At 56.1% G+C, this 17,021-nt stretch overlaps 2 protein-coding genes and 1 non-coding gene across 4 annotated transcripts; all 3 read right to left on the bottom strand.

The window, feature by feature from the left end:
• Positions 1 to 58: 58 nt before the first annotated feature.
• On the bottom strand, positions 59 to 140 carry TRNAS-AGA (transfer RNA serine (anticodon AGA)). The gene has a single exon. It is a non-coding gene; the product is annotated as a tRNA-Ser (tRNA).
• Positions 141 to 2,678: 2,538 nt separating this feature from the next.
• Positions 2,679 to 5,286, bottom strand: NRN1L (neuritin 1 like). Its single transcript, XM_010814677.4, has 3 exons — positions 4,922 to 5,286; positions 4,093 to 4,225; positions 2,679 to 3,983 (listed from the first exon to the last, which is right to left on the bottom strand). Exons 1-3 carry the CDS (start codon positions 5,187 to 5,189, stop codon positions 3,698 to 3,700), a joined length of 687 nt encoding a protein of 228 aa, XP_010812979.1. The 5' UTR covers positions 5,190 to 5,286; the 3' UTR covers positions 2,679 to 3,697.
• Positions 5,287 to 5,383: 97 nt separating this feature from the next.
• Positions 5,384 to 16,518, bottom strand: EDC4 (enhancer of mRNA decapping 4). Of its 2 annotated transcripts, XM_015475827.3 has the most exons (30): positions 16,240 to 16,315; positions 15,657 to 15,789; positions 13,770 to 13,926; positions 13,281 to 13,392; positions 12,880 to 12,979; positions 12,421 to 12,610; positions 12,167 to 12,314; positions 11,974 to 12,078; positions 11,549 to 11,658; positions 11,388 to 11,471; positions 11,200 to 11,295; positions 11,001 to 11,103; positions 10,709 to 10,889; positions 10,542 to 10,614; positions 10,332 to 10,423; positions 10,069 to 10,256; positions 9,863 to 9,981; positions 9,625 to 9,775; positions 8,870 to 9,303; positions 8,672 to 8,776; positions 8,437 to 8,589; positions 8,316 to 8,352; positions 8,001 to 8,178; positions 7,739 to 7,894; positions 7,520 to 7,635; positions 7,275 to 7,440; positions 7,002 to 7,188; positions 6,693 to 6,912; positions 6,162 to 6,325; positions 5,384 to 5,923 (listed from the first exon to the last, which is right to left on the bottom strand). In XM_015475827.3, exons 3-30 carry the CDS (start codon positions 13,802 to 13,804, stop codon positions 5,731 to 5,733), a joined length of 3,996 nt encoding a protein of 1,331 aa, XP_015331313.1. In that variant the 5' UTR covers positions 13,805 to 13,926; positions 15,657 to 15,789; positions 16,240 to 16,315; the 3' UTR covers positions 5,384 to 5,730. The 2 variants fall into 2 exon arrangements, with proteins under 2 accessions (XP_015331313.1, XP_002694948.2); XM_002694902.7 differs by lacking the exon at positions 15,657 to 15,789 and having other exon boundaries at positions 16,240 to 16,518.
• Between the last annotated feature and the right edge of the window lie 503 nt (positions 16,519 to 17,021).

The following is a 17,021-nucleotide window of genomic DNA, read 5'->3' as shown; positions in this document are numbered from 1 at the left end:
ATAGCATTCTTCCTAAACTGGCTATGCCCCAATAGGAATCATCATAAGGGAAAGATACCGTAGTCGGCAGGATTTGAACCTGCGCGGGGAAACCCCAATGGATTTCTAGCCCATCGCCTTAACCACTCGGCCACGACTACTTTCAATTATTAAAAGGAGTGTAATCTCCATACATCTTCCTCATTTCTGTCTGTTTATTAAAATTTTTATTGAACCCTTATTTCATACATGGAATTATCTTTGACTGTGTAAGTTAATCTTATACTTTAAACCTGAACATATATTAACGCCATAAAACATCACGGTCTGTTTTATGTACTAGGGCTTTATAAAAGATTAAAAAATAAAACTTTTAGGGACTTCCCTGGTGGTCCAGTGGTAAAGACTCTGTGTTTTCACTGCAGGGGGCACAGGTTTGATACCTGGTTGGGGAACTAAGATTCCCTGCAAGCTGCTTGGCCAAAATAAATAAATAAACTTTAAAAATTATTTCCATATGTCTAGTGTTATGCTTCAAGGAATGAACTTAGGGGCCAAACAAAGGAAATTATATCCCAGCTCTGACACTTCCACAGTTGCATGAACTTAAGGAAGATATCTTCCTCTCCCTAAACCCCATGTTGGTTTGTTTGTTTTCCTTTTTAAAAGATTTATTTATTTAGTCTGAACTGGGTTTTTGTTGCTGTGCTTGGGCTTTCTCTAGTTGCAGCAAATGGGGGCTATTCTTTGTGGTGGTGTACAGGCTTCTTACTGCGGTGGTTTCTCTTGTTGCAGAGCAAAGGCTCTTAGGCATGCGGGCTCAGTAGATGTGGCCCGGTGATATGTGGGATCCTCCTGGACCAGTGGTTGAACCTGTGTCCCCTGCATTGGCAGGTAGATTCCCAACCCCTGGACTAGCAGGGGAAGCTCTAGCCTCATGTTTCTTATTTGTATACTGGGGATAAAAATCCTGACCCCCACAGTTATTGTGAGGATAGAAAATAATATCGAATTCCAAGGTTGATGGGGTTTAGAAATCCACACCTCTGTTTTACAGAAATTCAGTAAATTAATTCAACAGATATTTATCGAGCAAGCTGTGGGCAGGTGCTGGGCTCTGGTGAAGAACTCCAGAGCCCTGAGATAAAGAGGTATGTTGAGGCAAGGGGAACTGGGCTCAGGATATCTAGCCCCCAGATTTTCCCCTGAACAATAGCTATTCCATGTCTGCAGAGCTGCAAATGTGAGAAGCACCATTACCATGATCCTCTGCCCTGGGCAGCTGTGTCTAGGACCCAGTCCGGTTGGCCATCAGCCCACCCCTTCCCTCTAGCTCTGGGATAAAACACACAAAGCTCTTAAGCCCCTGGCCAGAGAGCAGATTCTGTCCCCACCCCCAACCCCATGCATACACTCCAGGTCACTCAATTCCAGGGAAGAGCAGGGACTTAGGGAGCAAAAACCAGGGGAAAGTAGGTCACAGCAGGAGGATGGTAATCCCCTTGACGGCTGGCCAGCACTACAGAGCCCCTGCTCCTGGAAGCAGGCTGCTCCTGGCCACCCACCTCGAGTACCTCTGGGAAGATTTTTGGGGTTTGGAGCCCCAGCACCATCTGTCCCAATAGTATGCTCAGGTTAATAGCCCAAAGAAGACATACCCTCCATACTGAAGTCATTCTTAGGCCAAGCTCTTGCCGACGGTAACATTTCCTATGCAGGTTTTAGCGATTCTGTTTTTCATTCCACACACTCCCACAAGTGCATTCTTTATACCCACCCCTATGTTGGGTGCTGGAGACACGAAGAGGACCCCTGGGGAATCCACGGTGGGGAATTCTGACCTAGACCCAGACAGTAAGAAGCCAGTGAGCCAGTGCTATCAGTACTGAGACAGAAGAAAGCCTGGGAGCTGTGTGGACCTGAAGGAGGCTTCTGATTCAGCCTGGATTCAGGGATAGGGAGGAGGGGATACTGAACAAGAAGTAGGAGTTTGCCAGGAGAAAATAAGGAAGGGTATTCTGAGCACAGAGAATAGATGTATAAAGATCCAGAGGAATAAAAGTCTGGTGTGTCCTTCCAGAAGATACTGGTGGTCAGCAGGTGTGGTTCTGGGTTTTTTTGACTTGAACTTTCTCCTTTAGGTGAGAAGATGGGTAAGGAATGGTTGGGAGAGCGAAGTGGGGATAAAAGTACAGGTGAAGGAAATACAGGAGCAAAGACAGGGCAGAGTGAGTTAACTGAGGCATCTTAGCTAACTGGAATGAGAGGGTGTTTGGGAAGCCTTGCTGAAGTAGGGCTCCTCTGGATGAAGTAGAGTGGAGGTCTCTGGAGGCTCCTGTCACCTTGGAGCCTAAGCAAGGGACCTACCAGGCCTGATTCTGTCCTAGGGCCAACAACCCCCCAGCACGCGCTTTAGTGCAAACCTGGCCTGACAAGTTCTGGACTCTCACCCGTCCTCCCCTCCCAGCTGATTCCTTGGGCCCCTCTTGTAAAGCCCTCTCCAGCTCAGCCCCACTTCTCCTCCACCATTTGTCACTCTGGCATCTTTACCACCTATCACTCTCTATCATGCTCCTTCTCTGAAACCTCCCCTTACCCCAAGGACTGAGCAGGTAGATCATTCCTGTGTGCTACTATAGACTGGGAGTTACTCAGGAGACTGAATAAACAATCCTACATAGACACACAGCTGACTTACATAGGGCCTTGCAGACAATGAAAAGGAGTTTAATATCAGGATCAGTTTTTCAATGGAGAATAAGGTAGAGGGAGTGAGAGACAGTAGAAGCCAATGAGGAGGCCATGGCAGTGTTCACTCAAGTCGTGTGGGGTAAACTTGGTAGAGGGTCCTGAGAGGGATGGTAGAGGGTCTCCCCCTCTCCGAGGCCTTCTTCTTCCCTCAGGATTCTGCTCATGCTGATTCTTGCTCTTCTTCTCCACCATGAAGAACAGGGGCTCCTCACACATGGCACATTCATCTGTGCATCCAGAAAGTCCTCCGGGATTTCTCTGACCTCATGCAGCACACCTCTTCTCAGAGAACAAGCTTGTGCAGAGCAGAGGCCAGAAGAACCCTCATTGTGACCCAGTTTCTGCCGTTCCCGGTCACCTCAGAGACTTGAGTGTCGACTCCAACAGGGGTTCCCCGTCTTCTGGAACAGGCTCCCCTCAGATGAACCATCACCCCAGAGAAGGAGAGGAAAGGGTACTTAATCTGAGCTTTGTCTTGAAGGCTAAGGGGGTAGTTCAGCAGAGGGAGCATGAGGTGAGATGGTCAGGAGCCTGGAAGCTGGGAGAAGGGTGGACTGGCTGGGGGTGGGGATGGGGACGTTCTACCACCTCACGAGGCACCTACAGGCCAGCGCAGGAGGGGCAGGAAGGTAGGAGTGCCAGCCTGGGAGAACAGAGAGAGAGAGACATTCCCGGACAGAACTCTTGGAACCTGCTGGCAGTGGAAAGCTCTGCCCTGCCCCTGGGAAATGAGTGTTTGTGAGGAGAAAGACTGAGTCCCCTGTGGCAGCCTTCGGCCCCGCCCATGTCATCTTGGGGATGTTTCTGGAGGCCTCAACCCCAGCCAAGCGGGCCTCAGCAGAAAGGAAGGAAGGAACTTAGTACAAATATAAATACCTTTAATGAAAGCCAAGTGTGCTCTGAGGAGGCCGACGGCAGCCACCAGAGCAGGGCTGGAGGCGGGGGCATCACTATCCAACTGGACTGGCTAGGCCAGGGGCCCCAGGAGGCAGGCCAGCACCAGAGCAGCTGCCAGCAGCGGGGGCATGGGGGCCGGGGTGGGCGCTGGCGCTGTCGCCCGCAGGGTTTCCTGGTTGGTCTCTGGGCCCACCCCGCGCTCCTGAAGGCGCACAGGGGTGCCACAGAGAGTGTGCAAGTTATCTGGGTGTGGGGCCCGGCGAGCTTCTTGCTGTAGTGACTCCCACACGGCGGCTGCCTCCTCCGGGCAGCCCAATAGGACTCGCGAGGCACAGGTGTGGAAGTCATTCCAAGACCTGTTAAGGGTATGGGGTTAGGGGAATTAGGTGGGGCAGGGGGGGCTTTGGGATGGGAGGGAAAAGGCTCAGATCCCAAGGGTGATGTTGCCCTCGCACCTGCCCATACCTGCAGACGGTCTCCAGTTCGCCTCCGTGGCCCATGCCGTCTCCCAAGCGGATGAGACACTCAGCAAAGCCCTGGTATATGGTGTCACAGCGGCCTGGGCCCGCTGCAGCTGCTGCCGGGGGAGATACAGGGACTGCGGGTGGGGGTGGAGACTAATTGATAGGATGAGGCAGTGCACCCTCAACCCCCCAACTCCCAGAGGCTTGTTTACCAGGGAGCTTTCTGGGGACGTGACTCAGCGTGAAAGGGGCACCCCAGGGAACCAAGGGGCACACCTGGGGACCACCTGCCACCACCCCTTCTAGGAGGACCCAGACAGGATAGGTGGGCGTGGGAGGAGAAGTCTCATCCCAGGGGTTGGCTTTCTCCGAGTTCTGGGCCCCAGGTCAGGTGAGAACGGTCCAATTGAAGGAGCATGGACATGGGTAATGGGGACAGGGCCCCTGGCAAAAGCCAGTTTCTCTGTAGCCTAGACACCTTCCTGAATACAGGTGTTTCCCAATGGGTCAGGATAGAGGGGGTTGAGATCCAGGCCCGACCCTAGGAGAGGACCTCAGAGATCCCAGGGTTGGTCTGGGAGTCCCACAAGAGGTCAAGCCTCTGCTTATCAGACTGTGGAATTTGGGGGTTCTTCCCTCTGAAACTAGGGTTCAGTTCACACCCCTCACTTTACATCTTTCAGTCACTGGGTCACATTCTTCCCTCCCTGGAGCCCTTTCACCTCTCTACCCTGGCTCTTGGCACTCAGGAAGGCTGTGCCTCAGCTCCCACACAGCCTACACCCAGCCTGTGGGGAGGACGTGTGGACAGTATGGGTCTGGGCACTCACCGAGGGGCGGCAGCAGTAGCAACAGCAGCAGCCCCAGCGCACAGGGCAGTTGCCGGTGGTGACAGAAGCAGCAGCAGCAGCAGCGCATCATCCCCAGCTGGGAGCCTACTAACAGGGCTAGCAGCTTGGAGGGCAGCCCTTCTGCCCAGCCTCCGGGAGGAGGCACTGTGATTGGATGGGGGGCGGGGCTCAGCCACCCAGAAGCCCCAGCCCAGTTCCAATAGGCAAAAGAGGAGGGAGGGACTCCAGAGAGGAGAACCAGGAGCATAGTGGGGTGCTGAGCTGACCCCGGGGGGCCTTTGCCTTGGAGATGGAGAGGAGAGATCTGGGAGAGTAGCTGGGCAGATGAGGGTGGTGTCCAGGCCCCCTGGGATGGGTTTGCCTAGACAGAGCTCCGCATAGGGAGAAGAGAGGGGGCAGGTTAAGAGAGGGCAGTTATCAAAGTCACACCAAAGACACATGAAAAGCACACACGTACTCCATTTTATTCCAAAAACATTTACTTGAATTTCTCAATGTTTTTTCAAAAACAAAAAGACCCAAATCGGAGGTAAAAAGGAACATGGAAAATTCAACTTAAGTGGTGTCATAATCTCGGGGGTTATGCTCCAGGCATGGCAGAACCCAAGAAGGCACAATACCCACTCTGGGCCCAGCCTACACCTGCTGGCTACCACAGCCAGTGCTATCCCCGTAAAACTCTCCAAAGGTGGGAGCCTGAGCAGGTAACTGGCAGGCATGACCCTACTTTGGCCTAAGCCTGTCTGTTGGCCTTCAGTGCCACCTCACCCTGGACAAAGCAGGCTTAGCTAAGGGAGGCTGGGGGTCATAAGGCCGTGCAGCATGAGGCTGAGACGCCGGGCTGCTTTGCCAAGTGAGTTGTGTGGCTCCGCCTGCAGGAACTGGAAGAGCTTCTGGCGCACCTGAGCCATGACGGAGCCCATGTGGTCCCGAGTGATGGGGTCACTGTGGTCCAGGTGCATTACAGCCTCTTCCAGGTAGCTGGGGATAGAGGAAAAAGACTGACTACAGGTGGCCTCCAGCAGAGGAGCACGCCCCCTGGTGGCTATGAGGCCCAGAGGGGCTGCTGACAATGGAGGTCTCAAAGCCTGAGATGGGTGGGGGCAGAGGGGACTGGTGGAGAACACCAGGAAGGGGAGTCAGGTAGGAGTGGGAGTCTCTGCTTTGAAGTACTCACCCACCTTCACCCCAGCTCTAGTCCCCGACTATTCCCACTCACCTGAGCTTGAGGTCAGTTCGAGTGCCAAGATCAGAGGCCAGTTGCTGGATGAGAGAAAGGAGTACAGGCTGGGAGAGGGGGCAAGGTGGCTGCCCAAAAACCTGGCCTGGGTCCACTGTTTCACACACGTATAGCACCAGGTTCAGGTCGGCAGCTGTCAGGGCCTGAGTAGAGAAGAGTTTATAGCTGATGTCAAGATGGAATGCCTGCTTGTCTGGCTAGGTGGCCTGGGAGAGGATGACTGCAGAGTAGGGCATCCTGAGGGAGTTGCTCAGGGGCCCAGAGAGCACTGAAGGGCTGCTGTTACTCTAGAGGATCAGGAAAGATTTCTGAGAAAGGTAGTGACAAAGCAAGATGGACTGAGGTAGAAATAAAGGGATCCAGGGTCCAGGCAGAGGGAAAAGCAAGGGAAATGGCCTGGAGGCAAAGAGAACCAAGAAAAGTCTGCTGCCAGACCACCCGAAGTCTGATGGGGAGTGTGGGTCTTGTCAGGAGACACTGGCCTCTACCTGGGCCCAGTGCCTGGCTTACCTGCTGGAAGGCCTGATTGAGGTGGCCCTGCTGCAGCAGCTGCAGGATATGGGCTTGCTGGGCTTGGCAGTCGAGGTGGGCAGCAGGGACAGGTGTGCCGGCGGCTGAGCGCATGGCCTGCATGATGCTAGAGGTGACGGCGGCCTGCTGCTCCTTGAGAGCCACACTCACCTCGCCCTTCACGATGCGCTGTACCTGTGCTAGAATCGCCTCCTGCAGGCTACGAGGCAAGTGAGGGAGACGAGGTCAATATGCGGTTGGGTCTGGCCCTTTCCACACCCACCACCTAGCTGTGCTCAGGCCACCCACCTGCCCACGGCCACATGCAGCTGGTGCTGCACCTCAGCCCGAACGCTGCCAGACACAGTGGCCGCCATCTGCTCCGTGGCCCCCTGCAGGGTGCCGACCAGGCCCCGAAGCTGGGCCAGCACAGGCTCCCGTGCCTCCTGCTCTCGTGCCTTGCGGCTCTTCATGTGGCTCTCCAACTGCTGCAAGTCTGAAAAGTGACCATGGGAGCCATGAGAGGGACAATGGGGAAAAGAGGATGGCCTCTCCCTCCCTGAGGCAGAAGACCTCACTCACACTCCTGTGTGCCCAGTCGGAAGCTGTCATTGATCTGCTGGAACATGGCCTGGCAGCTCTTCTCGAAGGCGGGCAGGACCACACTCTGGAAGGCTTCCCGGTAGGCGGCCTGCATTGGCCCCTGTAATGTGTCTGCGGCTGCTCGGGCAATGGCATCTGTCAAGTTCTAGGGGTGGAGGAGGGGATGAGTTGAGTCTTGAGCTCATGCCCACCACCCACTTCCCTCATTTTGGGCCCTACAGCACCTTGGACTTGAGCAGCTTAGAGATGTTCTCTTTCATGCTACTCTCCACGGCTGTGAGTTTGGTGGCCACCGAGTTGCTGAGCTGGCCAGCCACGGGCTCCAGACTCCGGGAGACACCTGGGACAGGGGAAGGAGGGAGGGGTCGAGCCATGAGACGAGGCTTGACAGGGAGAGGGCCCTTCGAATATGGCCTGCCCAGAAGTCTCCATTTGAAACTCACATGGAGGAACCGTCTTCTTGATCTCGTCTCGTACGCTGCGCTCCAGCCGCCCTGCCACCGCTGAAGACAGCGCCTGGGATAGCTGCTGTGTCAGCTGCTCCTGCAGCTGCCCACCCCGCTGCTGCCCCTCGGCCAGGGCCCGCTCCAGTCGCCGCTCTGTGCTGTTGCTAAGGAACAGACCCGGAGGAGGTCCCACATCCCGTCCTGGGCAGAGAACATGGGTGCATCCCTGTCCCAGCTGTGCCCTTGCCCCCAAGGATACGCTCCTGCTCGTGCCTTGACTCCAGGGCTCGCTCCACGTGGCCTGTGACGGTGCTCTGCAGGCCTTCAAGCTGGGCGCACAGGCGCTGCAGCAGCTCTTCTTGGCTGTGCCGCAGCTGTGCCAGCTCTCTCTGCTGCTGCCAGATCAGTGCCGGCCAGTCCTCAGGGGTTTCTGCCACCTGCCAGTAATACCAAAAGTCACCTGATGTCTGCCCTGCTCATCCCCCACATCAGACCAGGGGAAGGTCTGGCCACCTCCCCCACCCCCACAGGCAGGAGTCCCAGAAGCAGAAAGGGACTCTCTCTGCTCACTCACCTGGTGCTCTGTGAGCCGGGATCCCAAGGATGAATCCCTGCCATAGGTGAGAAGCACCTCAGGCCATGTCACGCAGGCAGCCTGAAGACCACCCCCTCCCTGGCCCCCGGACCCCTCCTACCCATCATCCTTTTTGCCCTTTCTCTTGAGCTTGGGTGAGGCCCGAGGGGATCCCTTGGTCTTCCAGTCCTTGGCTGGAAGACGTGGAGTGGGCACTTTGGTGCCAAAGTTCCCTGCAGCAGAGGCGAGGCTGGCCACCTCGTCATCATGGTCACTGGGGGAAGAGGAGGGAGAGAGATAGGCACTTGCCCACTGGCTGGCCCTCCCCGGAGAGGAATGTGCAGTGTGATGCCTACCTTTGCTCGGCACTGGCGTCCTGGCTGTCGTGTTGCTGCAGCAGGTGATAAGGTGGTCGGTGGAAGGCCAGGCTCTTGTGCTTTTCCTGGAGGCCATTCCGGGGGCTGGGGAGGGCCAAGCCAAGTCAGTGGCGGATGACTCTACCTGAAGCCCCTACCATTGGTACACTCCCCCCGCCTACCCTCCAAGCTCCTCACCTCTCTGCCAGGCTGCTGCAGGTCTCGCGAGTGATGTCTGGAGCTGTAGGCCAGACCTGACTGTCAGGGGCTGTGGCCTCCTGGGTCAAGGCTGCCTCCAGGAGGGAAGGGGTACTATGCCGATCCCCATCCCCAGGGACCCCATCCAGGCTAAGCTGGGGGCCGAGCTCGGGCCCTGGCCGGGGCCGTGGAGACAACAGGTGGAGCGCCGAGGCCGCTGAGGCCATGCTGTCTGGCTCCAGGCCCTCAGGAGCAGAGGCGCCAAAGCCACGGGACAGCGCCTCAGATGCAATCTCAGGGATGTCCTGGGACAAGGCAGTGGAGGCTGAGGAGATAACATCGGGGGAGCGGGTGCGGCTGGGGGAAGCCTGAGGCAGCCCCAGGGGTTCCACTTCCTGCAGCTCCAGGGCGAGTGCAGAGGCAGCAGTAGGCACCTGAGGGGACCAAGATAAGACTTAAATGGTGGGAGGTAGGGCTAAAACAAGTATGGAGATGATGCACTGGTGTGTGCAGTGATGAGAGATGGGACACGGGGGATGGGGACGCAAGTCATAAATGGTCACAGTCAGAAGAGGAGGGGGAAAGAGAGGCTGGGGGGCTGCTCTCCAGGGACACTGGGGGCTAAGATACCCTCAGGGGAAACACGGGCTATCTGAGGCAGAGTAGGACCACCACACAGGAAACTGGGAGATCGCCCCCAACCTCCCCACCCTCACATGCCTGCCACCCTGCACTTCACACACCCACACACGCACCTGACCAGACCCTTTAGGAGTCAGTTTGTCAGCCGGACCTGGGAGCAGGCTGGGCAGGAGCCCACGTGGGCTTGCCTGCAGGCTGCTGCTGCTCATGGTCAGACCACCATCCAGCTGTAGCTTGGGGCTCAAGGTCAGCTCCTCAGGTGGCCTGGTGGCAGGAGGATGAGGTATAAGTAGACAAAGCCTGGTGCCTCCTGGCACCAGCCCCTGCCCCTCTCTCTGCCCCTCACTTCACCTGGGCAAGGAGGGGTCCACGGCCGAAGTACTGCTCATGGCAGACACGGCTGTCAGAGAGGAGCTGCTGCTGCTGCTACTGCTGCTGCTGCTGCTGCTGCTGCTGGGAGATGCAGCAATCTGGGGAAACATGGAGAATGAGGGCTGTGGCTGTGGAGAGCATCCCCACGTACCACCTTCCTCGAAGCCCACTCCTCCCAAGCACACCTGCTGCAGGGAGGCGCTAGGCGTCATGAAGGCGTCAGGTGTCATCAGCTTGGGCTTGGTCTCACTGCTCAGACTGAGGAAGTCAGCTGGTGCAGGCAACTCCACGATACGTCGGAGGTCAGGCTGGGAGCCATGAGTAGCTGATCCCAGGCCCTCTGAGCCCAGCTCTGGCCGAGACTCTCCAAATGCTGTGGGGAAGGCTACCACTTAAGTCAGATCTCACACCCTGGTCAAAACCCACTTCCCTCTCACCCCTAACTCACGAAAGTCTTCATGGGTAGAGTGCGAGGGGAGTGGGGCCACAACGTCAGGGTTCAGCTGTGGCTGAAAGCGGATCTGGACGTCCTGTAATGCCCTGCAGTATGAGCAGAGAAAGAAAATGACAGTCAGAGAGAGAAAATGACAGTCAGAGGCAGGACGGTAGGGAGGGGCACTGACTGGGAACAGGCGGCCCCCCTCCCCAACACACTTACTTAGTGTGCACACAAAAGAGCTTGATGAGCACACCGGCTGCAGACTCCATTGCACCTGCTCCATGGGTCCCGTCTATAAGGACAATGTGGATGACTAAGCCCCTGACACTCTGTACCTTAGCACTCCCCTGCCTCCCAACACAGACCCCCGACCCTGAGCAGCTCACCGGCCCCAAGGCTGTCATTCTCCTCCTCGGCAGGCAGCACCTCTGTGTGCCGCAGCCGGCAGCGACTCACAACCTGGATACCGAAGCTCAGTACAGGGTGGGTTAGAAGGAACTCAGAGATGGAGCTGAAGCAGGCCCGGCCCTCCTCCTGGTTCTGCAGCAGTTCCATCACGTAGAGGACCTGCACGGGTGGCAAGGTCACAGCTGAGTTCAGGGGCTAGGAAGGCCCCAGATGAGCCACACACACCTTCATCCCCCTGATGCTACCCACTCTGCTCCCACTGCAGCCCACCTTCCGCTGTACATCACTGAGGATCAGGTATTCCGCTGAGAGGTCCAGGCAAACCTTGAGGCTGGGGGGCACACTCACTGGGCTGAAGATATCTGGGGAGAAGCTGGATGGGGGGATGAGGCAGGATAAATGAGACTTAGGATGGGAAGGACCTATATCACCAAGCCTGCCCCTGCCCAGCCCCACAGCCCCTGCTTACCGAATGGTCTGCAGGCAGGTCCAGGACACCGTGCACCACATCTTCAGCTCCCGATTCTGGTCAGCGCCAGTAATGAGGAATCTCCAGAAAGGGACCCTGCAAAGCAGCAAGGCACTGAGTGGCTGGCGGGGCCCTTTATGGTAGCCCAAGGTCCAGCCCACCACCCTCCAGCCTGCCCACTCACTCACTCAGGATCCTGTTTCTTGTGGTTGTCACAGAACAGGAGGCAGGAGAGGGGCCGCCCATCATGAGGCTTCCACTCATGTAAACACCTGCAGTAAATGAGGGGCCCGAGTGGGCGATCTGATTCCCTACCTAGGGGAGCCCAGTCCCTCAGGCTCTGCCTTACCGTGGCTCATCCTGTCCCTCGATGTAGATCTGCCAGAACTTGACGAAGCCATCATGACTTGCAGTAGCCAGGACAGTCCCATCAGGTGAGAGGGCCCCTTCACTCAAGCACTGAGAAGAACCCAAAAAGCCTTGCTTTGCCACCAACTAGAGGTGGGAGCAAGTCCTTCTCAGGTGAGGATGGAAGTGAGCTAGGCTGACCCACAGTGGATCTGCATGTGTGTTTGAAAGACTGACTGAATGGAGCTCTGTGGAGAAGCCCAGATCCAGGGGGGGTATAGCCAGGTCAGGTGTGAGCACCACAGGAGAGGGGTCACTCTAGGCTCAGAGGTCCCATGGGCACAGTTCTGAAAAGCTGTCTGGGCAGCTGTGGGTCCAGGGAATAGACGAGGGACACAGTGGGGTGGGGCGAGAGGGCAGACTTACTGTGCTGTGGCCTTTTACCACGATGAAGCCCTGCTTGATCTGGCTGACATCCACAGGCCAGGTGCTGTGGTTGGTGCGGAGCATGTCCAGGTCCCACACCTCAGCCTGGCAGGTACCGGGAGGTGAGCACTCAGCCCATGACTACCCCACTGCTACTAGCCCCTCCCTCTCCCCCCAGGCCCAGCCCCCTCACCCGGTCCTCATGCAACAGGGCCACCGTTGGGCTGCCCTCCTCACAGCAGTCCTCACTCTCTTCAGGGATGAAGGGGCACCAGATGATCCTGCGGAAGTGGTTCAGCGGAGTGCCCTCTGGCTGGCGGATGTGGACCAAGATCTCCTCTCTGAGCAGGGTGTTAAGGGCTAGTCGGAGGGATGATGCGGTGGGTCTGGCAGACCCAGCTCCACCCACTTTTCTCCAGTCCCCCGTCCCACCCTGGGAAAGGATACTGAATTTTGCCATTAATCAGGGCCAAGCGCCATACAAACAGGTTGCCTGCCTCATCCAGGCAGGCCAGCTGTGGGGAATTGAGGTGTGCAAAGGCCAGATCAGCCACGCTGCCTGTGAAGCCTTTGAGCAGGGTCCGCTCTGAAGTGCTGACACTGATCACTCGCACCATTGCTGAGCCGTTGTTGGCAGCTGGAATCAGGAGAGTGGTAGGCCGTGAATAAACTCAGGACCAGGTGGCAACAGACAGGCCCTGCCCTTGCCTGCCTCTCTGCCATTACCAGTCTGAGGCTCAGTTTTCTCACTGAGCTCCAGAGGGCTGGGCAGAGCTGGGGGCATTGCAGACGAGCCTGCCATCACACCTCTACAGTCCGAGGGGGCTGAGTGACCTGACGACCGCAGAGCTTCCCCTCTGGGGCTTCAAGCAGAACATGTTCCTCCTCTGTACTGCTCCTACTCACCCCGAATAGCATAGGCCAAGAAAGAGTTGGACACAGCAATCAAGTTGCCATAGTAGTATTTCTGCTCCCAGTCATACTTGGCGACAGGCTGAATTTTCACCTGAGAACCAAGAGTGAGGAAGGTCACAGAAGTCAAGGGCTGCGGTGGCTTTCCTGGAGCTGAAGTAGCCCCCAGCATGCCTGGGGACAGGAGAGGCCATATGTGCAAGCCCAGCCTCCCAGTCACAACTCTTAGGGTCAGATTCCCACAAAGACTTGGCAGCCAACACTGGCTTCCTGAGACTGGGGTACACTATCTGTCTGTTAGGATAGTCCCCATAAGAACTGGCAGCATGGAATAAGGGAGGGACAGCCTAACTGTGCCCCAGCCATTATACATGCCACAACATCTTGGTGCCCACCTTGTTGCTCCCCCGTGCCTTGCTCGAGATGCTAGAGTCACTGCTGGCCACAATCTCCACCTCCTTGGCCAAAATTCCAATGCCAGTGGAACTGTCGTCTCCTAAGAGGCAGCTGGAGAGAAGGGTGCACAAGCATGACTCTTGTTCACCCGAAGTCTCAATGGGCAGGGTTGAGGGGAGAGGATGCAGCCACTCTGGTGAAAGTGTCAAGCCCCAGATGCCCTGATCTGCCTGATTCACTGGTCCCCAAATCCATAGCTTCTCTTGCTCACCTCCCTCCTTGGGAATGGTTCTACTTCCATGCTAAACCAGGAGCCCAAATTTCAGATAGAGGCCAAGCCCTTGTCTGTGGCCCTCATCCAAGTGAAGCATTCTACCCCAGGCTGTCTTGCGGGGAAGCAGCAGAGACTGCCGGACCCTCTTCCCCCACCTTATGCCTTTAGTTAGCAAATACCTCAAAGACCCCACTACCATCTCCCAGACACTCACATGACCTGCTTTTCCTGCAGGTTAATAGGTGGCATGGCTCGGAAACCAGGCTTGTTTGTTGAAGCACTGTCACCTGAGCAGAGGGGGTCTGGGACCAGGAGCCCATTGAGATCTCCATTGTAGGCATTAGATGGTCGTTGGTTCTCTGCACTGGGGCCTAGGGGCAGAAAGGGCCACTCTGACGAGTTTGTTCCACCTGCCCACTGGCCTCTCCTTCTGCAGGGTTCCATTCAAGAATCATGAGGTGCTCTAGGAACACTCAACAAGGCACGTCAGCGGGGAGGAGGGCCCTTTGTTCAATTCATTCTATAAGCACTGACGGTGAACCCAATGTATGCTAGGATCAAGGATGAGCATGAGGCTCTTCTACCTGGGGGAGGGGTGTAAGTCATCAAGAACCCTCTGTGGCCAGTTAATATTTAGGCCTGGATCAGTACACAAGGACTCTGCGTACTTGAAGAAGGGCAGAGAAATAGTCAGGACAGACTTTATAGTAGTAGTGTGGCTGGAACACAAACATGGGAAGGATGCAGGGAAAACAAGGCTGCAGAGGTCTCAGGAATGAGGCTGGGGTGCTTTGATTTTCCCTGTGGTAATGAGAGCCACAGAAGAGTTTTGAATGGGAAGGTAGCATGATCTGCTATGGCCAGAGGACTGACTGTTCTAAAGTGACATGTAGGATAGTTTAGAATCCAGGTGAGAGCTATCAGGACCTGGACCAAAGTAGTGGAGGAGCTGGGGAAGAGAGGATGGGCTCCTAAGGCATGGAAAGACATGATTAAGATGTGGAAGAAAGGAAGGAAGGAGACTGCCTCACAAAGACATGAGCTCAGAAGAAACCACTATGGACGTGAAGGAGCTGGCCAAAGAGGAGAGAAATTATGGGGTAGGGTGTATGAGTAGGACAGATAGCATTTCAGTTGTTTACCATTGGTTTTACCATTAGCTGTATTTCAAGCAGTCTCATAGGCTCAATCACTACTCCAAAACTCCCAGGTGGCAAGGAGACTAGGGCTTCATATTCAGGAATCTGGCAAGTTTCTAGTCACAAAATAGCCTGGGATCTCACATTGTCCTCCAGTAAGAGGAGACAAGCAAGTACTACTTGGCAAACAGGGGAATCAAACATCAATCTAAGAGGAAAAACCTCAGGCCACCTCACTTGCATCAGAGTGAGTGATGCTAAGAGGTAAGGTGACCACTCTCCCTTCCAGGGAGGCTAGTATGAGGGCAAACAAGCTACATGTTACCCATGCCAGGCTCCATCAAACGTTTGTGGCAGTTAAGAAGCATGAGAGGGCCACGCCAAGCCCAAGAGTCACGGGAGCACACACTCTAGGCCTGGGGAAAGGGGTTTCAGGCAGCAGGTGGATTTTCTCAGAGATTAGAGGTTAGCTGAACCCAGCAGTGGGGACCCCTGCCTGTGTCCAAAAGGGGCCAGTTTGGGCTTTTCAGCAGGTTTAACAACAGGGTCTGAGGAAACACAGTCCTCAGCTCTGGGTGCTGCACATCCACACCACCATCACCAGCCAGTCTCTCGACCACTACAACTTTCCACAGGTCTCTGAATCTGCCATGAAACTTTAGTACATTCACACATGCTATTTCCTCTCTGTAGAAGGTCTTTCCTGACACCCCAGTCCCTCTCCCTATTACAAGACCTGGCCTAAATACTGCTCTTCTCTCAGCTGTTCTCAGGCATTGACCAGCCCCTACCCCACCCACTCCATCCTCCTCATAGAACCAAAACACTTCTCTCTCTCAATGAGAAGAACATTATATTACACCTCATTAACTCTGTGGCCTAGGAGCTCACTGAGGGCAGGAGGAGCTTTGGAAGTACCACTGCAAACCCAGGTAAATTAGAAATGAATGGAGATTAACTACCGCTTGCAAATGTTTGCAGCCTGATCCAATCAGCACTGTGCAATCTGTGGTTTGCCTTAATCCCAGAGAGCACACGGGAACTGGTTGGTCATCTTCCTCCAGAAAATCAGTCTTAAAATCGCAGGCCTAGAGTCTGCATTCCAGAAGGAAGGGCGAGTTGCTTTGGTGCTCAGCACAGCGCCTAGTTCAAGACCCAGAACTCGGTGTACAGAGCCCAGATTAGCCCTGTGAACTATGGTAAAAGGGTAGGGAACCCGGGCCAGTCCCAGGAACACTAGAGACGTTGCTGCCAGGACATCTGGTGGGCTTTGCGGATTCAGAGAAGAGCCCTCACCTTCAGCCGAGATGCTGAAGGACAGGGCAGAGCGGCACGGCTCCGGGATGGGGAAGGATCGCATCCTGGGGTCTGCGCACTTGGGTAAGCACACCCCTCCGACCCTCCGATCCTCCGACCCTTGTGTGCCCTTACCAGATGGAAGGATGCGGAGCTGGTCCTGAGGGACCCCAGGGCCATGAAGGCAGCCAAGGCCCGCGCCGCCCTTCTGACCGCTCATGGGGGCCCACCCCCACTGTCCCGGCTCACCTCCCGCCGGCCGGTCCAGCTTGAGGATGTCCCGCAGGTGCTGCGTGGCGTCCTCTATGTCGATGCTCGCACAAGAGGAGGCCATGGGCCCAGTCGCCGGCGCCTGAGTCCGCGCCGCGTTGGGTTTCACTGCCGCCGCGCACAGTCCAGCCGGGCACAACCCCGCCAGGGCCAAACAGCGGGACGCCGGTCACTATACTCGACCCACCCGAAGCTCACAAACCGCCGCCCGCGCTGCGTCCCTGAGCCCCGCCAACCCCACCAACCGCCTCCACTTCCGGCCCGCCCGAGCTTCAGCTCCCGGAACCTGAGCCGGGAGGAGAAGAAAGGTTCCGGGCTCGTGAGGAGGACGCTTCGCCCCTCCAGAAGCCCGCCTCTGCGCTAATAGGGTGGGGAGAGTTCCTTGGGGCTGAGGCGGAGCAAATGTCCACCTTCTGGACCGCTCCAAACCCTACTTGCTTCAGAATAACCCGCCCAGTCCATGTCCACTCCCAAAGCATGGACTCATGATGGGCCTAGACCGGGTCAACTCTGTGGCCTAAGCCAAATCTCTCACATACCCCAAAACAAGCTGAATTGGCAAAAATTTAGGTTTCTACTTTAGGAAGTGGGTCAGTGTAACCCAAGGCCTGAGCGGGCGAGCGTGCTGTCGCGTCCGATTCTTTGCGACGCCATGGGCTATAGCCTGCCAGGCTCCTCTGTCCATGGGATTTCCCAGGCAAGAATTCTGGAGTGGGTTGCCATTCCCTTCTCCAGGGGATCTTCTAGACCCAGGGATCAAA

This window comes from Bos taurus, chromosome 18 (assembly GCF_002263795.3).
Source record: "Bos taurus isolate L1 Dominette 01449 registration number 42190680 breed Hereford chromosome 18, ARS-UCD2.0, whole genome shotgun sequence".
NCBI lineage: Eukaryota > Metazoa > Chordata > Mammalia > Artiodactyla > Bovidae > Bos > Bos taurus.
The sequence above is the reverse complement of the archived record's forward strand: the minus strand, read 5'-3'. Positions and strand labels throughout refer to the sequence as shown.

What these genes read in the sequence shown, in the direction of transcription:
- NRN1L (XM_010814677.4), bottom strand. Translation starts at nt 5,189, where the DNA reads ATGCTCCTGGTTCTCCTCTCTGGAGTCCCTCCCTCCTCTTTTGCCTAT. An exon ending in GCTACTGCTGCCGCCCCTCG is followed by an intron (nt 4,226 to 4,921) that starts GTGAGTGCCCAG and finishes CCCCACCCGCAG; the next exon opens with TCCCTGTATCTCCCCCGGCA. An exon ending in GAACTGGAGACCGTCTGCAG is followed by an intron (nt 3,984 to 4,092) that starts GTATGGGCAGGT and finishes TACCCTTAACAG; the next exon opens with GTCTTGGAATGACTTCCACA.
- EDC4 (XM_002694902.7), bottom strand. Translation starts at nt 16,324, where the DNA reads ATGGCCTCCTCTTGTGCGAGCATCGACATAGAGGACGCCACGCAGCAC. An exon ending in AAGGGCAAAAAGGATGATGG is followed by an intron (nt 8,353 to 8,436) that starts GTAGGAGGGGTC and finishes CACCTATGGCAG; the next exon opens with GGATTCATCCTTGGGATCCC. An exon ending in TCAATCAGGCCTTCCAGCAG is followed by an intron (nt 6,326 to 6,692) that starts GTAAGCCAGGCA and finishes TTCTCTACTCAG; the next exon opens with GCCCTGACAGCTGCCGACCT.